Below are 21,887 nucleotides of genomic sequence, written 5' to 3'. Positions count from 1 at the left end.
GGCGTGGACGCCAGCTCTACTTTCACCTGGTGCTTGCATGAGGTCCATCCAAAACCTTTTATCTCCTCTGCCTGCACACCTTAGACACCAGTCACTGTTTTATGATGAAATGACCACAATATAAAAATGAACTGTCCAATAATATTTATCTCAGCTGACATAAAATGCCAAGTGTATGTTGGCCATTGTAAAAAATGAATGGTGTTTGCTTGTGGAAGGTGGCGCTATGGGCAGTCAGTCAGTCAGTTGCCCCACTCCCTGCCCCCACCTTATTCAACCGCCGGGGTTTGATCTATGTGGGTGTCCGTCTGTGCTGCCTGCTGAGAAGTGGGCGAGAGAGAGAAAAAAGCGCCCTGGGTGACCTCCAAGCGAAACAAGCGGGGATGCTCCCCTCAGGAGCGAGATGGGAACACTACTGCCAGGGGTAATTTATGGGCCTCTGTGAGCAGAGGAAGAGAGAGCCACCTCATCCATAACAGTCCTTTCTGTACTCAGGGAGTGGGGTTCACCCAGCTCAAGTTTTTTTTCTTCTGTTTTTGTACTTTGGTAGCAAGCAGTTTTTTGCTCCCCTGAATTTGTTCTGTTGCCATGGTGATGTTCGATCCGTCCATGCATGCTCGTGTAAGTTATTTAGTAATGCTCTTTATTTTTAGGTCATGTGTTGTGTTTGTTGTGCTGTGTTGTGTTGTGTTTGAAGTGTGTGAGTGCAGTTCAGTCCTGGCTGAGTTGGCTCTCCTTGGGCAGACGTGCGGCGTGCCAAGGATTTCGTCAGTTTTTGTCTGCATGCTTTGCATGGCTGTGAAATGTTGGAGTCCAACATTTCACACTACACCCCCCACATTCACCAGCTTTCCCCCTCTCACATATTTAGTCCTTGTATAGAGAGGGTGTGATGTGCCAATCAGAGAATGAGATGCACCATCCCATCCCCAACACCGCTCCCTTCCCATCAATTCTCCGGATTCCTTCCTTTGTTGCCGTGTGTCAAGGCGGGGAGTTGAAGTAGTAGCCTAGTTTAGTTGTGCTCTGTCTCTCTGGGTGAGAGTGGATTTGCATGACGATTTTCTGCTGTGTCTGTGACTGACGGGTGCTGTCTTTTGAAGAGCATTTAACCTGCAGGAAGGGAATTTAGCACAGTCGAGAAAGGGCTGCTTTGATATTTTGCATGGGACAACAAACCACAGGGTGTCTCTGGCACAGCCTTGTTGAAAAGAATCTGGCCATCATAGAGTTACAGTCTGCCTGCCTGGCCTTGCGCACATGGCTAATTCAATGTACTGTTTAACTTAATGAAGTGATTAGCATACAAGCTCACTGTTAAATTTGGTTTGGATATTAAATGCTGTATAACAAGAGTCAGTGACCCAGATTTGATTTGGCTAGTCAAGGAGGCTTCAAAGCTGTTGTTACATAATATGTTGTGCAAAGCCCCCCCTTTTCTCTCTGGTCAGTGGCATAAGCAAAACCAGGATTCAGGAAAAGAATTACGGTACCTAGACATGAAAAAGCTGTTTGCTGACCTGCCACCGGTTAATTGAAGAATTCCTGCCAATCTCAACCTGCAGTTGTATTGCTCACGACTTAGCCGACAACACACCATTTTGATTTTAAGCCCTTGTCGAGATCCTGGCCATTCTGAAGAGGGCATGGTTTGTTTGTGTGTTTTTTAATGTCTTAACAAATATCTTCTTCAAAAGTTATGCTACATCCGAACACATCTTTTTATAAAATGTAAACAAATCATGCCCCCAATTAGAATTGTCAGGATGGGCTCAGAAAGGGCCTAACAAAAAAAAGAAAACATGTTGTTGGGTACTGAAGAGTCAGGAGTAGCGTGAGCGATACAACTGCATGTTGAAATTGGCAGGAATCCTCCTTTAATAGGGGCTGTGGAATGGATCCAAATGCCAGAGCAGCAGCACCCGGCCGGCGTTTTAATTCTGTCGATGCTCTTCGGCACAAAGAATTTGCCGTGTCTGCAAGCTTCCTCTCTCTCTCTTTCTCATCTCTACAGTCAGGAGTTTTTTGTATTGCCCTCTTAATGATGAATGTTCCCCTCTTAAAGCACAAGGGGCCCCGGTCATGCACTCTTCGAGAAACAAAAGAATTTGGTGTCGGCTGAGGTTAATGATGTATTTGAGTTTGAGCACGGAGCTTAGCTTTGAGTGTGTCTTGGAAGTCACAATGAAATGGGAGGACTTTTTTTTGTTTCAAGCTCATCAAGGGTCAGCAAAATCTCATTCCAGTTCGACTTTTTCTACATATTGCTATTTATGGAATTAATCTCATAACATACATTTTATATCTATTCTTTAAAACTATATAATGCATACAATTACAGAGTCATATCCATATTAAAGAGGAAAAGGGCTTAATTAGTCTCAAAGTCAGTGCTTTACTCTTGCTCAGTTTACTCTGTACTTCAACCTGAGGGAAATGACTAAGGAATTCTCATGTATGTTGTATGTACTGACCCTCACTGGAAGAACAGGCTCTCTCTCTCTCTCTCTCTCTCTCTCTCTCTCTCTCTCTCTCTCTCTCTCTCTCTCTCTCTCTCTCTCTCTCTCTGTGTCAGCAGTGCAGTGTTACTTAATGTCACTCCCTCGCTAGTGCTCGGATGCCTGACCGGAAAAACCAGCTGATGAGGGAGTTGCGTCCATTCTATTCGCCAGCGAACGTTCGTCTGCATCGCAAGCCGAGGTCACGGAGGGGGAAAGTGATCCCTCCAATGAGACGCCGTCCCCTTTACCGTAGCCACACCGGCCGGCACCTGTTGTCCTGGTGACATGAAAATGGACACCTTGGAGGCCGCAGCCCCAAACCATGGCAACCGGCTCTCATATTCAGCTCCACCATACAGCACTGTACTCAAGACACTGGGCATTGTGTTACACAATACACATGGCACACAGGTGGGCTAAGGAGCAAGGGAATGCTAGGAAAGTCATCCCAAGGAGAGTGTGGAGACTCCACAGACCCACTTTCTCCTTTTGGACCGTCCAATCATCATACGACTGGTGTCAAAGTATTGTGTGAACAGGGCTAGTTTCTCTGCTCTATTGTTCATCTTGTGATCCTCTTGAAGCAAGAGATGATACACTTGAAGCCAGCGATGAGTCATCACTCACTGCTGGATGCCACTGTCCCTCTGTGCTCAAGTGGTGGACGTGGACAGTCTCTCTGCAATAAAACCAGTTATTGTGTCCTCTTCACCATAGATGTAAGTAGTAGCAAGGCCTCCACACCTTGTCACCTTGTCATACCTTGACGCTTCAGTCGTGACATCTGAAATGTTTGCACTCAATAGGACAGAGGATTGGGGACACAGTGAGAGCGAGGGTGTACCGGGATCACACGCGCACGCACACACAGGGCTGTAATTTCCTCACCGTGCGATGCGGTGCTGGATCCCAGGTGTACAGGCTGTCTACCAAATCATTCAAGGCACGACTGCGCTGAAGATATTACCTCTGACAGCAGGGGGAAGTTAAGCAGTGAAGTGACTGGAGACTGAGATTGGAGTTATCTCTCTCTCTCTCTCTCTCTCTCTCTCTCTCTCTGTATGAGTTTCTGTGTCTCTGTGTGTATGTTTGCGTCTGTATGTGTGACTGTTACCGTGTATGGTGTATTCGAGAAATAAATGGCAGTGAAAGATTAAGCACGGGATCCTCACCTCATCTCCATATAAGCACTGGGCAACGAGTTCAGCCATATAGCTACTCATCCGAAGACATCAACATCAGAAATGTGGATGACGGTTAATCCCCCCTGCTTAATTCCAGCGTCTTTCTGTAATCAGATTATGGCTGTGATGGCAACAAGATTCATTTAGTAGTTTGAATGTATAGACCGATGGTGATGTGGGGACTGGTGTGGGGAAGGAGGGTCCAACTGTATTTCTATGTTGGCTTCGGTAGGTTGTCCAGGGTCGCCTACAGCTTTGGCTGGTCCCAGGATAAAGTCATCCGAAAGAGCCCCCACCCTCCAGCCAATACATTCAATGAAATGAGGACTCAATTCTAGGCCCCCTGTTTCCCTGGACCTGGGACAACTGACCCCTCCTCATCCAGCTTTCCTGTGGTTGTCTTACAGGAATGATACTGACCTTTGTGTCTCACCCTGTTTTGATGTGCCATCCCTCTGCCTGCTATTAGATTATATATAGATTTATTTGCATCTCCTGTTTCCACTTGTACTTAATCAAACGTGGACTCACTAGGGTTACACAAGGGTGACCAGATTGGATTGCTCGGGCTACAACTAGCTTTCCAAACAAACACTCTCCTGTTGCAGGTTTACACCCTAACGGTCCCAAAGCGCTGGTGTGAGGGGTCGTTATTAAGAAGCTTTCTCTTCCTGCCTCTATACCTCTATCGGTCTGTCTGTTACTCTTCCACTCCTCCACTCTCTCCCTCTATCTCACAGTAATCCCGGGATTTGGCAGGAGGGATCGGCACACAGCTGGGTACGTGTGGCGATCTCCGCAGAAGGACGTCCTTTGAGAGTCAGTGCGTGCCCTGCTGATACAGGAGCGCGCCAGTATAGCGCACGCACACACACACATGTTGGAATACTCTGCTTTGTTTTTATGGACATCACTTCAATTCAATTTAATCCCACCACCTCTCTGTCTCGTTACACTGCCTCGGAATTCTCTTGGAGTTATCAGCAAATCGTGCAAGGAAGTTTGCATAGTGGCAGGAAGCCCCGCCCCTCCTTTTGTGTGGAGGGATGGAATCAACACCTACTACATTATGCTGCCCACACCTTCCGGAAGTTACCCTTGGCCAACATGACCTCAGTCCCCTTCAGAGTCAGTGTGGTGTATTTTAAACTCTTAAAGGTGCATTGTGTAGGATGGTGGTTAGAGTAGGTATTGCAGCTAGGCTGCTCATTGAACCTGTGCTGCTTATTGTCAATTCAATCTTTTTGATCGATTAGATCTTCGTGTATGAAAACTACAATTTTCCCGGTAAATGTGAATGGGCAACATGACTTCAGAAAATAAACTACTAAAAATATTACACAATGCACCTTTAAGACATGGCCCCTGACCTATATTTGCTATTACCAGAATGGCAGTGACCCAAGTCATTATCTACTATTAAAGGGTCTTTGCAATGTCATAGTGTAGTAAGTTACGATAGTAAAGTCTTTCCAACGACTTTTGCAGCATATCACTGGTTGAACAGTGTGCATTATGAGGTATTCTTTGAATTTTTTTGATGCGTGTCAGATAGCTGGAGCGATGAAAAGTCTTCATTCACCTGTTAATGACTCACTGTTTGGCTTGTGATGGTAATTAATAGTCTTGAAAATGTTACACAGTGTGCCTTTAAATGTACATTGTGTACACAAAAGTTGATAAGCGCATTCCTGCTTCATTTCTGATGTGGGTATAGCTATTACATTATGTCATGCTTTATTTGGCAGCTCAAGCCATGTACGTAAGCAGTGAAGGCTTACTTTAAAATCCTCAGACCCACAGGCGCTTGCACACGTACACACATACTTTTTTGGAGTCGTTTCCATTTTATAAATGTTAAATGTACATCATGTATATAATTCAAAAAGTGGAGTAGGCCTATAGAGGATATTCGATATTCGACAATTGTGGTGTGTAGTATGGATATGTCCTTGGCTTTTGATGTCATGTAAGCACTGGAATCATACTCTGAAATCCTCAGATACACACACACACACACACACACACACACACACACACACACACACACACACACACACACACACACACACACACACACACACACACATTTTTGTGGTCTTTTGCCAGCTGAGCCAGCAGGCTGATTCACTGGAGGGAAGAGAACAGAAGCGTACACATAGTTGTTCTGTCCAAACACATGCTTTTTAGGCATTTCACCTCAGTACAACTGCTGCGGAGCAGAGAGTTCTGGCCTTTACCTGTGTGCCGTACAGGAGCATTCTGTAAAGTCAGCCACATCAATCGGAAGAGCTGTTCAAATGAATGTGGTCAGGGCAGAACTGGGACTGAAAAACAGCACAGGTTTTCTTTTGCCATAGAACACACTGTCCCTAGCTTTTCTGTTATGATAATCTCGGAGTATAGATTTAAGGTAAACTAATGGGCCGCCCACCTCATCTAAATTCAAAGTCAACTTGAAAACAAACAAACCAAAAACAACACCATAAGCCCCTGAGGACAATGGGACCACCGGGAAAATGCCCTGTAACATTACCAGGCAGTCCTTAATGTCAATTTGGCAGATAACAATTTGTTTTTGACTGGGACTTTTGATACCATCTTACTGTGTGTCTGTGGGTTATGGTACATTGCAAGTCACAGGTGCAGTCAATCGTGGCACTTTTGTCTGTCACCTCTTGTCATTTTTCCATCATTTTCCCCCAACAACAATCACTTTGTCACTTGTAACAAATGGCAGCAACAATGACAACTGACCAAACAAAACTAAAATCACCTGACATTTCACCTAGCAGTGTACTGGTGGGGTGTTAAGTAAAAATAAGGTCTCCATGCGGCAGTGGATTTATATTGTGCGTACTCATCTTACACTGTGGTCACTGTTGTCACTAATTTTAAGAATGCAACCTTAACATAGTTGGCAGAGGGCGGATGCAGCCTACCTACCTAGTCAACACATTCTTTTAACAGTTTTTCAGGGCTGATCAACGCCTGTCAGCTGTGATCATTATTGTTTTGCCGTCCATCAGATAGTGAGCGTTGAAACTATGTGAAGGCGCTGGCTGCATTGCGGTCCCCCTCCACACCGCCTGAGTCTAAACCGGTCTGTCACCTCTGACCCAGATCGGCAAGAGCAGATAGAGGGTAGTGCTAGCAGCCTTTCTTTCTCTCTGTGTGTGTGTGTGTGTGTGTGTGTGTGTGTGTGTGTGTGTGTGTGTGTGTGTGTGTGTGTGTGTGTGTGTGTGTGTGTGTGTGTGTGTGTGTGTGTGTGTGTGTGTGTGTGTTTTTTCTCCTTCGCCAGTGTGTTATTGTGGTAGCATCGCAGCATGAAAGCTTTATAGCCATATTGATGTATAATCTCCGAGTAGCAGACATGTAAATCTGGCTTGTAATGCAGGGGTAATTCATCCAGAGAGACCGAGATAGAGAGAGGGGGGAAATAAACACAAGCTTCAGTCTGGCATACAAAAAGTAGCCCACTGTGGAACCATATTATTACAACAGTACCACCTTTTCTGTGCCAAGTGCCAGATTTGTTTTGTTTTTTTATATCCCAGTCACAGGTATCCATTCAGTCTAGCACTAAAGGGGATGTTATGGATTTTCTTGGCTGGGGTTGTAGTGCTGCTTTGTGCTGTGAGTTGCTGTTGTTCTCTATTTGTCCTCTTTGGGGCGGAAAGCATGTTATATTTTCAGCGGTCGTCAGCACCATGTGTGATGCCCCTAGGGATGCAGGAGAGGGAGGGAGGGTTGAGCTGGGGAGGGATGCTGAGGAGAGAGGGAGGAGAGAAGAGGTTTGGCTGGGGAGGATGACGGGAGGGATGCTGAGGAGAGAGGGAGGAGAGAAGAGGTTTGGCTGGGGAGGATGACGGGAGGGATGCTGGAGAGGGAGGATGGAGGAGGAAGGGTTTAGCTGGGGATGGAGGAGGGAAGCTGCAGAGGTTTGGCTGTGGAGGGAAGGAGGAAAGAAGCGGTTTGGCTGGGGATGGAGGGAGGAATGCTGGAGAGGGAGGATGGAGGATGTATGGGTTGGGCTGGGCTGGGGAGGAGGGATGGCTGAGGAGGATGGAGGGAGGCATGCTGGGGAGTAAGGATCGAGGAGGTTTGGTTGGGAATGGAGGAGATGCTGGAGAATGAGATGGTGTGGGGGGCTGGGATGCTGGCGAGGGAGGAGAGTGGAGGCATGGGGAGGCAGGGTTGACTTGGGAGGGAGGAGGCTGTCGTCTGGTGTCGTCTGCTGTTAGGTGATGAGGACATTTGTGGTCAGTCTCGTGGCACTGGCTGCTGAGTGTTGGTGAGGGGGCCAGAGGGGAAGCCGCTTACACTGACAAACAGACAGACACACACACACACACACACACACACACACACACACACACACACACACACACACACACACACACACACACACATACCATAATCAAAATAGAAATATACACATACACTCATGCACATACACACGTACATAGACACACACACCCAAGGCAGGCATGGAAACCTACTCGTACATAAATGCACACACGCATGCATAGATACATTCATCAAGACGTACACTTTCCAAAATGTATACAGTATAGTGCTCGTTATACCCAAACCATAAATTGACACACTGGACGCAGAGGCACAGAAATTGTGTCTGTGAAATTGTGCTTGTCCTGTGAAGCACATAATCCTCCACTGGTCTTGAAACCTGAAACTGTAGCCAGTCACACAGGGTCATGATGACGAGGCGAGTGAGCATCGGGGAACGGCAGGGTTGCCAGAGTGGACAGTTTCCCGCTCCAATAGAGCTGTTCAGGATGACCATCTGTGGGTAAAATCCAATAGGCTGTTTTTGTTCTTCATATTTATGGCCATAGAAATCAACTCAATTGGGTTCAAATTGGGCTGGATTTAGTGCCTACAGGTGCCTTTTGAGCATTTATTGAACTGGAAATCCTGGTTCACATCTGGCAACCCTGGGGAGCTAGCTAGCTTGTCTGTGTAGCTTCTCAGACAACAGGGAGTGAAGTGCACCTGCTAAATCTTTTCTCCGCTCCTTATTCCAGTCGTTCTCAAAGTGTGGTCTCACTGGTGGTACGTGAGAGAGCTCAAGTGTTCTGCGCGACTTTCCAGGGCAAGGGTATATTTGTAACATTTATTAGAATGTTAGACATATTCTTAATGTTCAAAACAGGCCTGTAATTTCTATACAAAAACCAACAGATCTGCATCTGTGAATTTGCTCCGCCTAATACTTGAGAGCGTGCTCATCACCTCAGTTGAAAGGTGGTCCCAGAAACAGAAAAGTTCGGACCGATAGTCCTCTGTATGATAAAGTTTGAGAAACACTGCCCTACATCCACCATGCATGCCAAGCAGACTCAGGGGGTGCATCCCAATATGTGTCCTTGCCTCCTCCACTTGTGCTTGTCTCCTCGTCCCGCCTCCTGGCCCCTCCTCCGTGGAGAAAACAATAAAGTTTCCCAGCTGTCAGCCTCGCCACAACAACTTTTGAGGGACTGTTTTTCTTTCACCATCCCAATTGCAAATGAGAAAAAGACTTTACAATTGAGCTTTTGCAAGATATTGAAATATAATGCAGTTGTCAGTGATGTCATCATGACGAGAAGCAAGTGGAGGAGGCAAGGTCACATATTGGGATGCACCCAGGGTGACTCGGGGGGAAGAAATGTCAGGAGGTCATGACTTGGCAGACTTGAGCTGACCACGTGTTTGCAGGATGTGATAATGAAAGCTTTCCGGCTGATACACGAGGCCAACGGCGGTCTGTGTGTTGTCTGGGGTTCTCAGATCAAAGTTTATACTAGGATGTGGGGGTGTGTTGCTGTACTCGGGGCTGGTCTGAGATCAAAAATCGCCCGGCCATTTTTGGCCTGGACCGGGCCCTCACACAAGCACAGGCTGCTTTCATAGTTTATCCAGATTGGCTTCATCCACTTGTCTACTGTATTTGGAAGGTGGAACAATGGGCTGCCCCCTCTTAATTGTGGGCCAGGCCCTAAGGAAAAAAAACAAAACAAAACAACCGCATCGGCCTCTAAGGCTTGTCGGCCCACCAGGAAAATGCCCTATATGCCCTGCCCTGCATGTATTGCGTTGCTGTGGCGGTCGTACAGGACACAGACTGTCGACTTTTGGCATTTTGCTTTTGTCAGCAGCTCTCTCTCTCTCTCTCTCTTTCTCAACACACTTTCTCCTCTTACACTGGCCTAAACAATAAAAGGGTTCTGCTGATTCATAGCCAGTGCTGGCAAAATATGCATGTGGACATGATTCTCATATTTTGAAATGAGCACACCTCGTGCATACATACAGGTGAAGAGTAGCCTTTATGTATATGCATTTTTCTTACAAAGTTATATGGAAAAAGTGAAATTCTATCGAGGCGATTTGACAACTGCTACTGTTTATTCATTACATTTTTTGGGAAAGCCCTGTCTTTATGCACGGCAGTACAAGTTCTTTCCCATAAGTGTTATCTAATCCATCTGTCTCAACACTGGTATACAGTACTACAATAGTAAATGTGTTATTAGCATTTAACATAGAGGTCTATGTGATTACGACAAAGACAACCGACATTATGAAACAAGCTTCCAAAAGTGGGATTACACATTATGGTAAACGGAGATATAATCTTTCTGCCTATGCCATTAAACAGAGCAGACCTCCTTTAGAGACAATGAACCATTCATACAACAGATGCACATATCCATTTACATGCACAGGTGCGTATTCAAATGCAAGCCACTGGCAAAGCACAGATTCATGTAGCAAGCCACAAGCACTGTCGCACTATCACCCTCAACACAATACTCTCCTGCAGATCTTGTGTGTGCGGTGCAGCGAAGGTGCCCAGAGAAGCTGACAGGCGGGAGCAAAAGGATAAGTCGTCCCGGGCCCAGAGAGAAAGGGGCCCCAGAATTGGGTCCTCATAACATTGTATGCATTGAGAGGGGGAGGGCTTTCCGATGACTTTGTCCTTTGCCCCGGCCAAAGCCGTTAGCGGTCCTGCTGAGTGGACTGAGGAGATGAGGAGGAACATATGCCACGCCATAGGGGTTGTCATGTGTCTCTCCCCCGTCCGTCCTCCTCTCTCTCCTCTCCTCTCTCGGCGCAGCTTAGGAGTGCAGCCAGTCGAAGCTGGCCACTCGAGCGGGAAGAGTAAATCCTGCGGCATGATTAAAAGCATTGCTCTGCAGAGGTTAAGTGTACGCTGTTTCACAGCGGTGGACACGCATCCTACACACACCTCCAGTGTGCTCCATGGCTCAGAGATTGGGTGGCTTATGGTGCTGAAATGAATAGCTGTTGTTGCAGTTGCCATCTATTTGATTGCTATGACCCCCATTAAAGGTCGAATGTCTAGCTTGGATTCCACGTTAGTTGGCTTACTGTCTAACTCAACTCTGTGAGTAAACCACCTAATGAAACAGTCTTACAGTGTCTTTATTCTTGTCAAATATATCATAGAACTCCATTGTTAATTTATTGACCACTTGTCCTTGAGTTAACATACTCAGATAAGGTATTAAAATGCTTTCTGGGATTACCACCTAGTATTTACAAGTGGTGCTCTGTGTTTGCAAACACTCATTTCAGATTGTTCAAGAACTTGCGTCGTTGAGGAGTGTTTTAGCACACAAGGGGTGGAGCAGGCTGATGTCATGTTTCTACTGTCAAATTACAAGCAGCCCACTTTGTAAGATGATACACTACCGTACAACCAGTTGCTTGCACCAGTGTAAACACTGTCCTGCTGTAAACATTTGGCTCTCAGGTAGCCCTAAATATCTAAACAATGTTGTGGCAATGTACTACTTGGCTAGGGAGTGGATCATTATCTTCAATCAGGAGAGCACCAAAGGAATTCCTCAACACCTGTGTTGTGATATTTGTGCCTTCGTATGTCCACCTCTACTTCTTTTCTGTCTTCAATAGGAAAGGATATCCCACTCTCTGTGGAATGTTGAAGGGTTTAATGTCCTTGACAGTTGCTAGGCAGAAATCCTTTTTAAGTCCTTGTTGAAATGAATTTTCTGTTCACTCTTTGGAATGTTAAGAGAATGTCCTTGTGGAATAGAAATGACAGTGTGATGTTTTTCAGGCTTTTGCCGTGAAGAGAGGCAAGAAATGACTGTGAGAGCGAGATGGGGAGGGATTGGGAAATGACCCTGGGCGGATTTGAGCAATGTTGCCCGTTTATGGTACAAAGTGTATTGGTGCTCTTCAAAGAGCCCCTCATCACTCCTTTTTCTCAGATGTGCTTCTCTGGTTGTCAAGCTCCTTAATCTCGGTCAGCTCATCATCATCTCCGTCATGGTTGGCCGAAAACTCGTGCTTACTCATCCAACTCGGCGTCAGAAACACCAGGATCTGGCAGGAACAGACTGCCATGGCAGCCGGCCATTTATGATGGAACAAATCTGATGTCATGTCCTCCTTGCTTGTCTTTATTCCCTTCATTAACACGCTCTGGCCGAGCAAGAATAAGTGTTTGTGTTGTTGTTGAGTTAACTTGGTTTGACTTGATTGGACGTCCATGGAAATAAGGCCAGAATAATGAAGTTCTGCGTGGATGCAACATCACATTCATGTGTTGTTTCCTGGAAACTAAATGTTGTATGTCCTTCACACTTGTGTTTTGAGCTAGTTTGAACCTCATTTAGAAATGGAAGTAAAGGACTATGCGATTTGAGAGCTGAGAAAAATTGGCCACTGCCCTCAGAGCCAAAGCACACATACATTGACTTTTCCCTAGAGAGATTATATCATCTGATACAGACTTCCCAAAATGGCCTTGTTTAAATCCCACAGCACTTGACACTTGGGGACAATTTGGTGAATAAACAAATAAGGCCATTTGTGTTAAACACAGATTTTGATAGTCTATTTTTTGTGCCTCTTTCCGCCAGAGCTCAATTCAGATCAACTTCAGTGAGAGTCTACAGCTCCCGTCCTCTGCTTCCATAGATCATGTGACCTGTACAGACCAATCGTCCCGCAGTATGGTGAGTATTGCTCACATTTTAGAAAGTGTATAGATCTGTGGCCTTCCTGTGATATGCCATCAAAATGCTGTGGCTACCAATGAGCTCATTTAAAGGTCAACAGGAGGTCAACATGAAAGGAAAGGAACATATTGTTTTCTCACGTTACATGTGAATATATTGTTGATATTGTGGCCTAATGAGAGAGATTAATAGAGCAGTGCTTTTCAAAGTGGGGGCCGGGGACCCCTGGGGGGCCGCGGCAGGTTGGCAGGAAAAGCATCGCAAAACGAAATAAGTGTTTCAATAAATTTGTGCACCAAAATAAAACCAAAATAAGCCTAACAATATTCTCATAGTCAAGAACTGCATTGTATTACTGAACTGCGTTAAGTTGCCAATTGGGCACTGACACACAGACATAGACTACGGTCGTGAAAGGGGATGGACAGTAAAAGGCCATGTAAGGGGGGCCTTGACTGGAATATAGCGGTATATGAGGGGCCTTGGCAGGGTAACGTTTGGGAACCCCTGTAATAAAATACACAAGGCTGTACTCTTTTTGGCTCTCTGCCAACGTCTTTCCTCTGCAGCATTGGTTAGTTGTTTCAATTGCAAAAAGACATTTGTGTGAGTTGTGGAAGATGTTGTATTATTGGTCTTTGTACAGAAAACTACTAGGGGTCACAAGAGATTTGGGATGATCAGGATACATTTCAGCCAAGTTCCATTGTGACAGTCCTGTGTGTACTGTATATATTTTTCCCCACTCCACTCCTCTGGACCATGCAGGTGTTGCAGTGCACTTGTTCAGTCGACACCGTCTCGTTTCCAGTGTCGGTCACTCAGCAGTCGCATGCGGCTGTGTCCATGGACACCTATCAGGTCACCATAGAGCCTACTGATGCTCAGGTACGTCACAAATATTTGGGGATATTTCATTTGCACAATGTGTTTTCTTTGTCCTTAGTGCTGTTGGTTTTACGACGATCACAAGCAACCACTTTTTTGTCCAGCTCTTTAAAATGAAATACAACAGCCTTGAGCTTGATCACTTTATGTTATAAGAATATTTTTGTTTTTTTCTGTAAATTTTATTCATTGCTCCAGGTTGCAAGGAATAATTTGGGCGTTTGGACAAGTTTAGTACATGTAGCCGCATTGTCTTGTTAAATACATTACATTGCTTACGGTGACTGTGAACCTTGAAATGGTGTGGTAAAATTAAGTCCACCAGTATTTAACCCCTTTTAAGTTTAAGAGTCATCAGTACTACCCTGTGGGCCACTGTATTCATACCTACAATCATGTTATGATCACTTAAGCCCACATGTACAGTACACCTGGCTTTGAGACTATAGTATTGGATTTGCACGTGGTTGACTGTGGACTAGTGGTTAAGGAGATGGACTTTAGGTCAGAGGGTTGCGGGTTCGAATGCCACCCGTCCACTCCCTGTCTCACTCCATGGCTGAGGTGCCCTTGAGCAAGGCACCTAATCCTTGCCTCACTCCATGGCTGAGGTGCCCTTGAGCAAGGCACCTAATCCCACACTGCTCCAGGGACAGTAACCAATACCCTGTGCTGAAAATAATTGCAAGTCACTTTGGATAAAAGTGTATCCTTGGTGCAATGTAAAAAGTAATATTGTATATGTTGTGAGCAGCTGGTGGTGTCTCTGGAGGAGGTGGAGGAGGAGGGCCTGTTGGTGTCCTGGACGTTTTCCCAGCAGCCTCAGCTCTACGTGACCGTGTCCTCCATGAAGATCCAGAGGAAGGTGAGGGGGAAGAGTCCGTTAGCTAGAGCAAGCAGAAAACATGCACGTCCAACACAAATATCTGGGTGCACAAAGGGTTGAGAATCAAAGGCTTTCTCCTTTACAAAAAGCCTTTATTGTAATGGCTTGTTCATATAATACCGCAACACGTTTCGTCATTCTCTAGAATGACCAAGCCATTACAATGAAGGCTTTTTAAAAAAGTTTTTTGTTAATGAGCGTGCCTTGGATTTCCCTTTGTTTTCGCATCTTCGGTTTTCCCCATCAAAAGAGCTTCTCAACCAGACTTTTTTCCAAGTCCAGGAAGTGCTTCTAAACACACATCTTATCAGTGCTACAAACATCTGGGTGCTGGGCCAAGATACAAACTCGGAGCAAAACAGGAAATAAAATCCAAAACAATGCGGGAGGGTATTCAAGTGATAAACTTGGCTAAATTAACCTGTGGAAAGTGGTACATCTACTAATAGGTGGCCTGCAGGTGTCATTTTTAGCTAAGAAATTCCAGGCTCTCTACTAAGTAGTTGATTTACCGCTCCCTCCAGGTTAACTTAACCAGGCTTGCTACTGAACCAGCCTCTTGGAATACCCCTAAGGCATGAGCTCTGAAGGAGGAGCTCTGTACCTGGTTCAAATGAGTAAATCCCTCCAGGTAGGCTAGGGGCAAAGCAGTCAAGGTACACATGTACTTCACCTGATTAGGTCAAAGCATTGCACTCTTTTAATTAAAGCAACAAAAAGGCGAGCAGAATTGAGGACTTTTTCACTCTTTTTGGATTTAGGAGTACATTACCAGCCATCCAGCATCAGCTGATCTTCGCACTACCGCCACCTTCAGCACCTAGGCCACACAGGGTCCACTCCCTTGGCACACAATACACGTCACTCACCACATATTTTACAGCATGGTGACTAGTGTCAAAACAGGTGTTACATTTAATCTAGAGGCATTAAAAGTATCTAAAGGTGCACTGTGTAGGATGTGGCCAGAATGGGTACTGCAACTATGCTGCTCATTGAAACTGTGCTGCATGTTGCCAAATTTGATCTTTTCATGAATATTTACTAAATAATAAACCAATATTTACTAGTTTAACCAAAGTACAGTAAAGTACAAAGTACTGCAAAGTAAGTTGTGCAGCTGAAAATGTCTATTTCTGGAAATTCAAAATGGCAGAGAAGATCCCACAGAGATGGTTTCTAACAACCATCTCCGGATCCCCCTTTTCATGTATGAAAAGTGCAATTTTCCCTGTCACAATGAATACTTAGAATTCGGGGGTGGTGGTGGTAAGTATTCATGAAAAAGGTAACATTTGTGAATGGGCAGCGTGAATTCTGGAAATAAACAATAAAACATGTTACACGATGCACCTTTAAGAGTAATGTCAAATGCAACATTTAAACCCAACCACTGAGCTGTGGGGCTACCTTGGAGTTTTTCAAATGACAAAAGGACAAATAACGTCTTTTTGCACTGAATTCTGACTTTTAAAGGGAATTTTGTATTGCCTTGTTTAGTATGTGACTATTGGCATGCAAAAAACAGACCATATAATTTATTAATCCCGAGGGAGATTAAGGTGTCCAGTAGAGTATAGTAGGGTTCACTGCTAATGAGCTGCTGTGTTGGTGGATTGATTGCCGTATTTGATCCCTGCTGTGTTTGTTGAAGGGCTCGGACCCTGAGGTGGACCTGAGTGTGATCCGGGACCTGGTGGAGGACACTCTGTACAGCACGCAGCCGGCCATGATCCTCAACCTCCGGGCCTGCGTGTCCAGCCCAGCGGTAAGAGAAGAGTGCCTCCCCCCTTATTCAAACTTCAAAGCAGGGGTCGATTAATGACTTGGCCTACTGGGTCCAAGCCAATGAGGCGACAGTTTTCAAAGGAACATGGCCATATTACCCCCCGCTAGCACAGCATCATAATCTCCCTCCCCTAAAGTGCCAGGTAGCATAGTGTGTATGTGTATGTGTATGTGTATGTGTATGTGTATGTGTATGTGTATGTGTATGTGTATGTGTATGTGTATGTGTATGTGTACAGTATGTGTATAGTGGGGATGCGTAACCCCCCTTTTGGCTCCGGCAGCACATTTTGCCCAAGGGCACTTCATTCTTCAATGTGTTCCTGCTTTAATGTATGATATGTTATCATAATCATATTCGTATCATATCATATGAGGCCCATTATTACTACACCTCATGAATATGTCCCATGCTCTTCAAATGAATTCAAGCTTGAGTGATGAAACTGGTCGATGTATTCCGGTTTAATCATTGCTAAGGCGGCCACCTTGACAAGAAACAGCTACCACCTTGAGAAGGTCCCCTGAAAAGTGTTGTGAATGTAATTTCTAAAGTTGTTTAACCAAAAAATATATACCGGTACTTTTTACCTCCCCACTACCTTGACTAACAAAAATTCTGCGGGGAAACACTGCACATCATTGTGTTGTTTGTGTGTGTCTTTATCCCAGTTTCCCAGAGAGAAGCTGCTGAACAGGCCCAGCTCTCTGTCACCAGGACAAGCGGTTACACAGAAACTCCTGGTGTGCCAGCTGAGAGCAGCCATGGTCAGAAAAGGTGAGTACCCCCTTCTTAACGGTCCATCAAACATAGTGTTGCCACCAGTCCCAGATTTACCTGCCTGTTCTGGGTTTTAATGGTCTATCCATGGGGAAAATATATACATTTTCCCTGGACACTGCAAGAGGAGCGCTGTTGCTTTCAAGAAAAGAGGGCCATTGGGTTGTCGAAATGTTAAGGGTTATTTGTCGGACAGAGGCTGCAACCCTAGTAAAACTCCCATGTGACCAAAGCCTGCAGGTTCTACCCACTGACAACCTCTTGATAACACGCATCTTTACTGTACACATGCACATATGGCATGCCATGCCCCGGGCAGTGTTACCCTTGGCAGTGTTTACCATGTAAATAAATCTCGATCATGAGGCAGGCGAAGGGACTTTGTGTCGCTATAACATGCTGACATTGACACGGTTTCATGAATCCACACCGCGCCAGTCACACACTTTTCATCCAACTACCATCTGGCCGCAGATGTAGGAGAATGCACACCCATGCCAGCAGACGGCTTCTTCCCACAGGCCATAAGGATGTCTCACTGCCATGAATCACTATAGATTAGAGACATGTCGCAGGAGTCTTCACATCTTTCTTCACTTGCCTTTTTGCTGACAGACTTTTTTTTTTACCTTTTTTGTTTTGGGGACTTTTTTGAGCAAACCATTTTTGATTGCTCAAGAATGAAATGTAGGTATCATCATTTAATATGACCTTAAAAATCTTGTTATCATGCACCATTAAATGTGACGCCTGTCCAAATGTAGGTATCAGCATTTAATATGACCTTAAAAATCTTGTTATCATGCACCATTAAATGTGATGCCTGGCCCTCACTGACTTTGATCTCTCTCCCAGCAGAGTCCCGAAGCTTAGGGGAGCTGTGTTGCGCCCTGAGTCTGGACGTCCCAACGGTGGAGAGAAGAACTCACTTCCTGTCCTCGTCCTCAAGCGGCGAGGCCAAACTGGAGTGGAATGAAGATGTTATTCTGTAAGATATCAACGCGCCTGGTCTTCATTAGTGCATTACATTTAGCAGACGTAATCAGCAACATGCAATGTGTGGGGGAAATACTGCAGAGTGCACAGGCAAGCAAGATTGGTTGCAGATGAGTAGGGTGAGGCTTGTTGGTGTCTTTGTTACACATTAAAGTCCTAGAGAACCAATATGTCAATTGTGTTATTAAATTACACCACAAGACCAGCTCTCAATTCAGCCTTGTTTTTACAAAAGATAGCTTGTCACACAATTACATATTTGTAGTAATATTGATATCCTAAATATCAATATCCTAAACCTTTGTATTTGCACTTGAAAAACCAATGAAGAAACCTTTGAAAAATAGTATAGCCAGTAATCAGCAGTTATCCCTCTCTCTCGCTCTCTCTCTCTCTCCTTAAAACAGTATTAAATTGCCAGCTAAAAAGCTGTAGTGTAGCCCATGCTTAATAAGGCAGTACCTCACTGCAGGGTGCTGCTAGTCCAGCAGAGGGAGCTAGAGCATTTTCAGTATGCTGCCAGCACCTGAGGGTGCTTCACGGTAAACCTACAACAAACCTATCGGCTAACTAATGCTGCTTACGACTCCCACCCTCCCTTTTGGGGTATGTGGAGTGTGCCATTTACACATTTTATTGATCCTTGATATACCTGTAAAACACATGCACATCTTTACATGCACTCAAGGGTGTACTGACAGAGCAACTCCATTACTTTGTATGGGTCTGTCATCATTCCACAAACTATAAAACGACTTTTTTCAGGGATATGTACCCAGATACCAAAGAGCTGCAGATAAGACTACTGGAGCGGAACAGCAGGGGAGAACGTAAGTCTTTCATTTAAATTTCTTCTTCTTCTTCTTTTTTTCAAGTATCACAAATGGAAACCAATTCATTTAGAGCGTGTTGGCACTAGGGCCGACTTCAGGCAACTCCACAGGCCGACAAGGATTGTCCTTAGTATAAAAACCCTTTATTAATCCATGGGCATTGTTACAAAGATAAAACCACCAACCGGTTTCAACCCTCACTGGGTCTTCATCAGGGCGTAAACAGAGGAGGAGTCCCATGGGTGACCTATTTATCAGTTCAGGGGGTCACATGGTTACCTCGGTGATGAATGACCTTTCAAGACAATAATTAAAATTAAAATCTATTTAAAAATACAGTCCATTTTGAGTGTGTGAAATAAACCCCATTTCACATGAACGCACAATGTATCATAGAATAACCAGCATAATCACAGCAGTTCCTTTCTATTCATTCACATAGACATGTTCATGGGCACAACATAACTTTTTCAATTTACAAGGTGGACTACTCCATAACGACAACTTTATCAGAATCGTTGGTAAGATGGTCACAAAAATGGTCTGAAATCGATCTCTTCATTGAGACCAGGGGGGCGCATAGCATCAAGTTTGTGAATCCAGTAAGTTTCACGCTGGAGAAGTAGCTTTAGCCGATCACCGCGCCATCGGGTAATCCTCATCCTCATCCGTGTGTGCGTGTTTGTGTGTGTGTGTGTTGACAGACTTCCTTGGGCAGACCTCTCTGCTGTTGAATGTTTCTAACAAGCGTCTGTCAGGACAGCAGCACCTCTCCATCAGCCCAGGCCAGGGGCTCTCCACAACAGCCTGGCTCACCTTCGAGGTATCTCACAGGATTTTACTCAGACCCATGTTTGGCTGTCTGGCTATTTTTGTCTGCCGGTCTGTCTGTCTGTCTATGGGATTTCACTCAGACCCTGGGCCCTGTCTGTCTGATGTTCGGTCAGTCTGTCTGTCTGTCTATAGCTTTTTTCCCCAACTCATGGGTGTAATGGGATGAACAATAGAGTTGCACATGGACAGGAAGATTAGTTGCGAAGGAAGGCCAGTATCTTATGGATGGTGGCCAGTAGCTGAACACCTCAGTGACAGTACTTTGCTCAGGGTACTGCAATCATGGAGGAGGAATGACGGTGGTGTTTTTAGGAATCGGTGTTGTCAAATTGAGCTGGTGTGTCAAAATGAGCCACCTGTAGCTTATTAACATAGCCCAATCCTAACCAGGGCTTCGAACCGGTTCAAGGAACAAAAACGAAAACCAGGAACTTTTTGTATTTTACAGGGAACAGAAACGAAACCGGAAACGTTATTATTTTTTATGTTCTGGAACGGGAACACTTATTTAAAAATAATGGTAAACGGTTAATACCGGTTAATACGGTTCCTCAAACTAAAAAAAAAAGTCATTATTTTCCTGCTCACGTTCCCATGATGCCTGAGGTTCAAGTCCTGTGTGACATCAGACATTATCTGACTGAATGGAGAGTGAGCTGTAGATTACAAAGTCTTCACTCCACATCTTAATTAAGAGAAACCACTGTCATACAAAAGGACAGAGTTTGCATTGCATTATTGTAAGACATGCAGGGAAGTGCGTGTAAAGCGCACCGACAATGTTCGGCATTATTGGGCATCCATGGCCGCTTCTAATATGCACAAACTCACAATGTCCATCATAGTGCTCCCCGTGACCCAAGTCAGCATGGAGCTCACATTTTCATCATTGAGGTTTATTCTCTGCTTCTCTGCTTAGGTCGTCCCTGAATGACAAAATTCTGGAGGATATTCTTTTCATCCGCTTGAATAAACAGTTTTGAATGTAGGCTGACTCATTTGCACTTCCGTCTTTCTTGGTTAACGTCAGTTAGGCCTATGGGGAGTAATCAGCTGACAGGAACGAAATTAACCGTTCCGGGAACAATATTTTTTTGTTCTAACCGGTTCGGGAACGTCAATTTATTGGTGGAACTCAGAACCGGAAACGTTATAATTCCGTTTCTGTTCGGAACGGAACGTTTGGAAAAAAATAACGGTTCAAAGCCCTGATCCTAACCCCTTGGAGTGCTACTGTAGCTCTTTGTACTGGCTTTTAAAGCTGAGCTGCATGTTATGGGTATGCCATATCGACAAGACACAATGATTCTCCAACTGTGTGACCAATTATACTCCACCTTATTAGTGGCCTTAATCCCCTGCCTTATTTCCCAGGGATATCATAAAAGACTATAACTGAAAATCATTTTTTACTAGACGAAATAATCTGTCTTGAGTGTGTGGTGGGGCTGTTTTAAGCATCCATGTTTTTTTTGTGTGCTGCAGTTGCAGTACCTGGACCCATCGGACCCTCGCTTTGGGCAGAGCTCCACGCCCATCCGCTCGTCCCTCACCCCCACCAAGAAGGTGGACGTGGACCGCACCATCATGCCCGACGGCACCATCGTTACCACGGTGACCACTATTCAGACCAGACCAAAGCTGGACCGTAAACTTGGTGAGTTGCTGCCGTCATGTCGTGTCCTATTCCATCCAAATGAACATACATAAATATAGTCACACTTTCATTTGGGTGCTCTTATAGATTTGATTGAAGAAGGGAGGGGTTTGCACACTGCCGGCAAAATACCTAATTATTGACTATAGCAATGTTCCGATCATAGATCTTCTTTAGACATCTTACAAGAGTTCTGTCAGACTAAGTAAAGGAGGCCTGCTACTGAGCCAATTGGCCGTCAGCTCACATTTAGTTTTGGGCTTGATAAACTATAAACAATGTTGCATCCAATCACGGCGTACAGGTAAGGCCTGTTTTAGGCCTTGGCTCTGTTGGATGTGCACCCCTTCACCTATTGTCCACTTGGAGTGCTTTCCAATATGCAGACTCCCGTCCTCGGCCTGTGCTTGTGGCCTTGCGTTTTGCTGACGCCTCGCCTCCGTGGACAAAACAATAGTTTTCAGCCTAGCCACAACAACTTTTGGGGGACTGTTCTTCATTCGCCACCCCGATTGCAGATGA

The 21,887-nt window shown here is 45.1% G+C and overlaps 1 protein-coding gene across 3 annotated transcripts in view; it reads left to right on the top strand.

Moving 5' to 3' along the window:
• c2cd2l (c2cd2 like) overlaps positions 1-21,887 on the top strand; it is a 38,978-nt gene that overhangs the window by 2,397 nt on the left and 14,694 nt on the right. For 2 of the 3 annotated variants that reach the window (XM_063203538.1, XM_063203535.1), the window contains exons 3-11: positions 12,604-12,699; positions 13,471-13,590; positions 14,345-14,455; positions 16,131-16,244; positions 16,937-17,042; positions 17,901-18,033; positions 18,807-18,871; positions 19,579-19,697; positions 21,194-21,365. In XM_063203538.1, coding sequence (XP_063059608.1) covers positions 12,604-12,699; positions 13,471-13,590; positions 14,345-14,455; positions 16,131-16,244; positions 16,937-17,042; positions 17,901-18,033; positions 18,807-18,871; positions 19,579-19,697; positions 21,194-21,365 — 1,036 coding nt within the window. The remainder of the gene's footprint in view (positions 1-12,603; positions 12,700-13,470; positions 13,591-14,344; positions 14,456-16,130; positions 16,245-16,936; positions 17,043-17,900; positions 18,034-18,806; positions 18,872-19,578; positions 19,698-21,193; positions 21,366-21,887) is intronic. The other variant, XM_063203536.1, reaches the window with a different exon arrangement.

The sequence above is a fragment of the Engraulis encrasicolus genome, chromosome 7 (genome assembly GCF_034702125.1).
Source record: "Engraulis encrasicolus isolate BLACKSEA-1 chromosome 7, IST_EnEncr_1.0, whole genome shotgun sequence".
NCBI lineage: Eukaryota > Metazoa > Chordata > Actinopteri > Clupeiformes > Engraulidae > Engraulis > Engraulis encrasicolus.
Note: the sequence above shows the minus strand (reverse complement) of the source record. Positions and strands in the feature narration are given on the sequence as shown.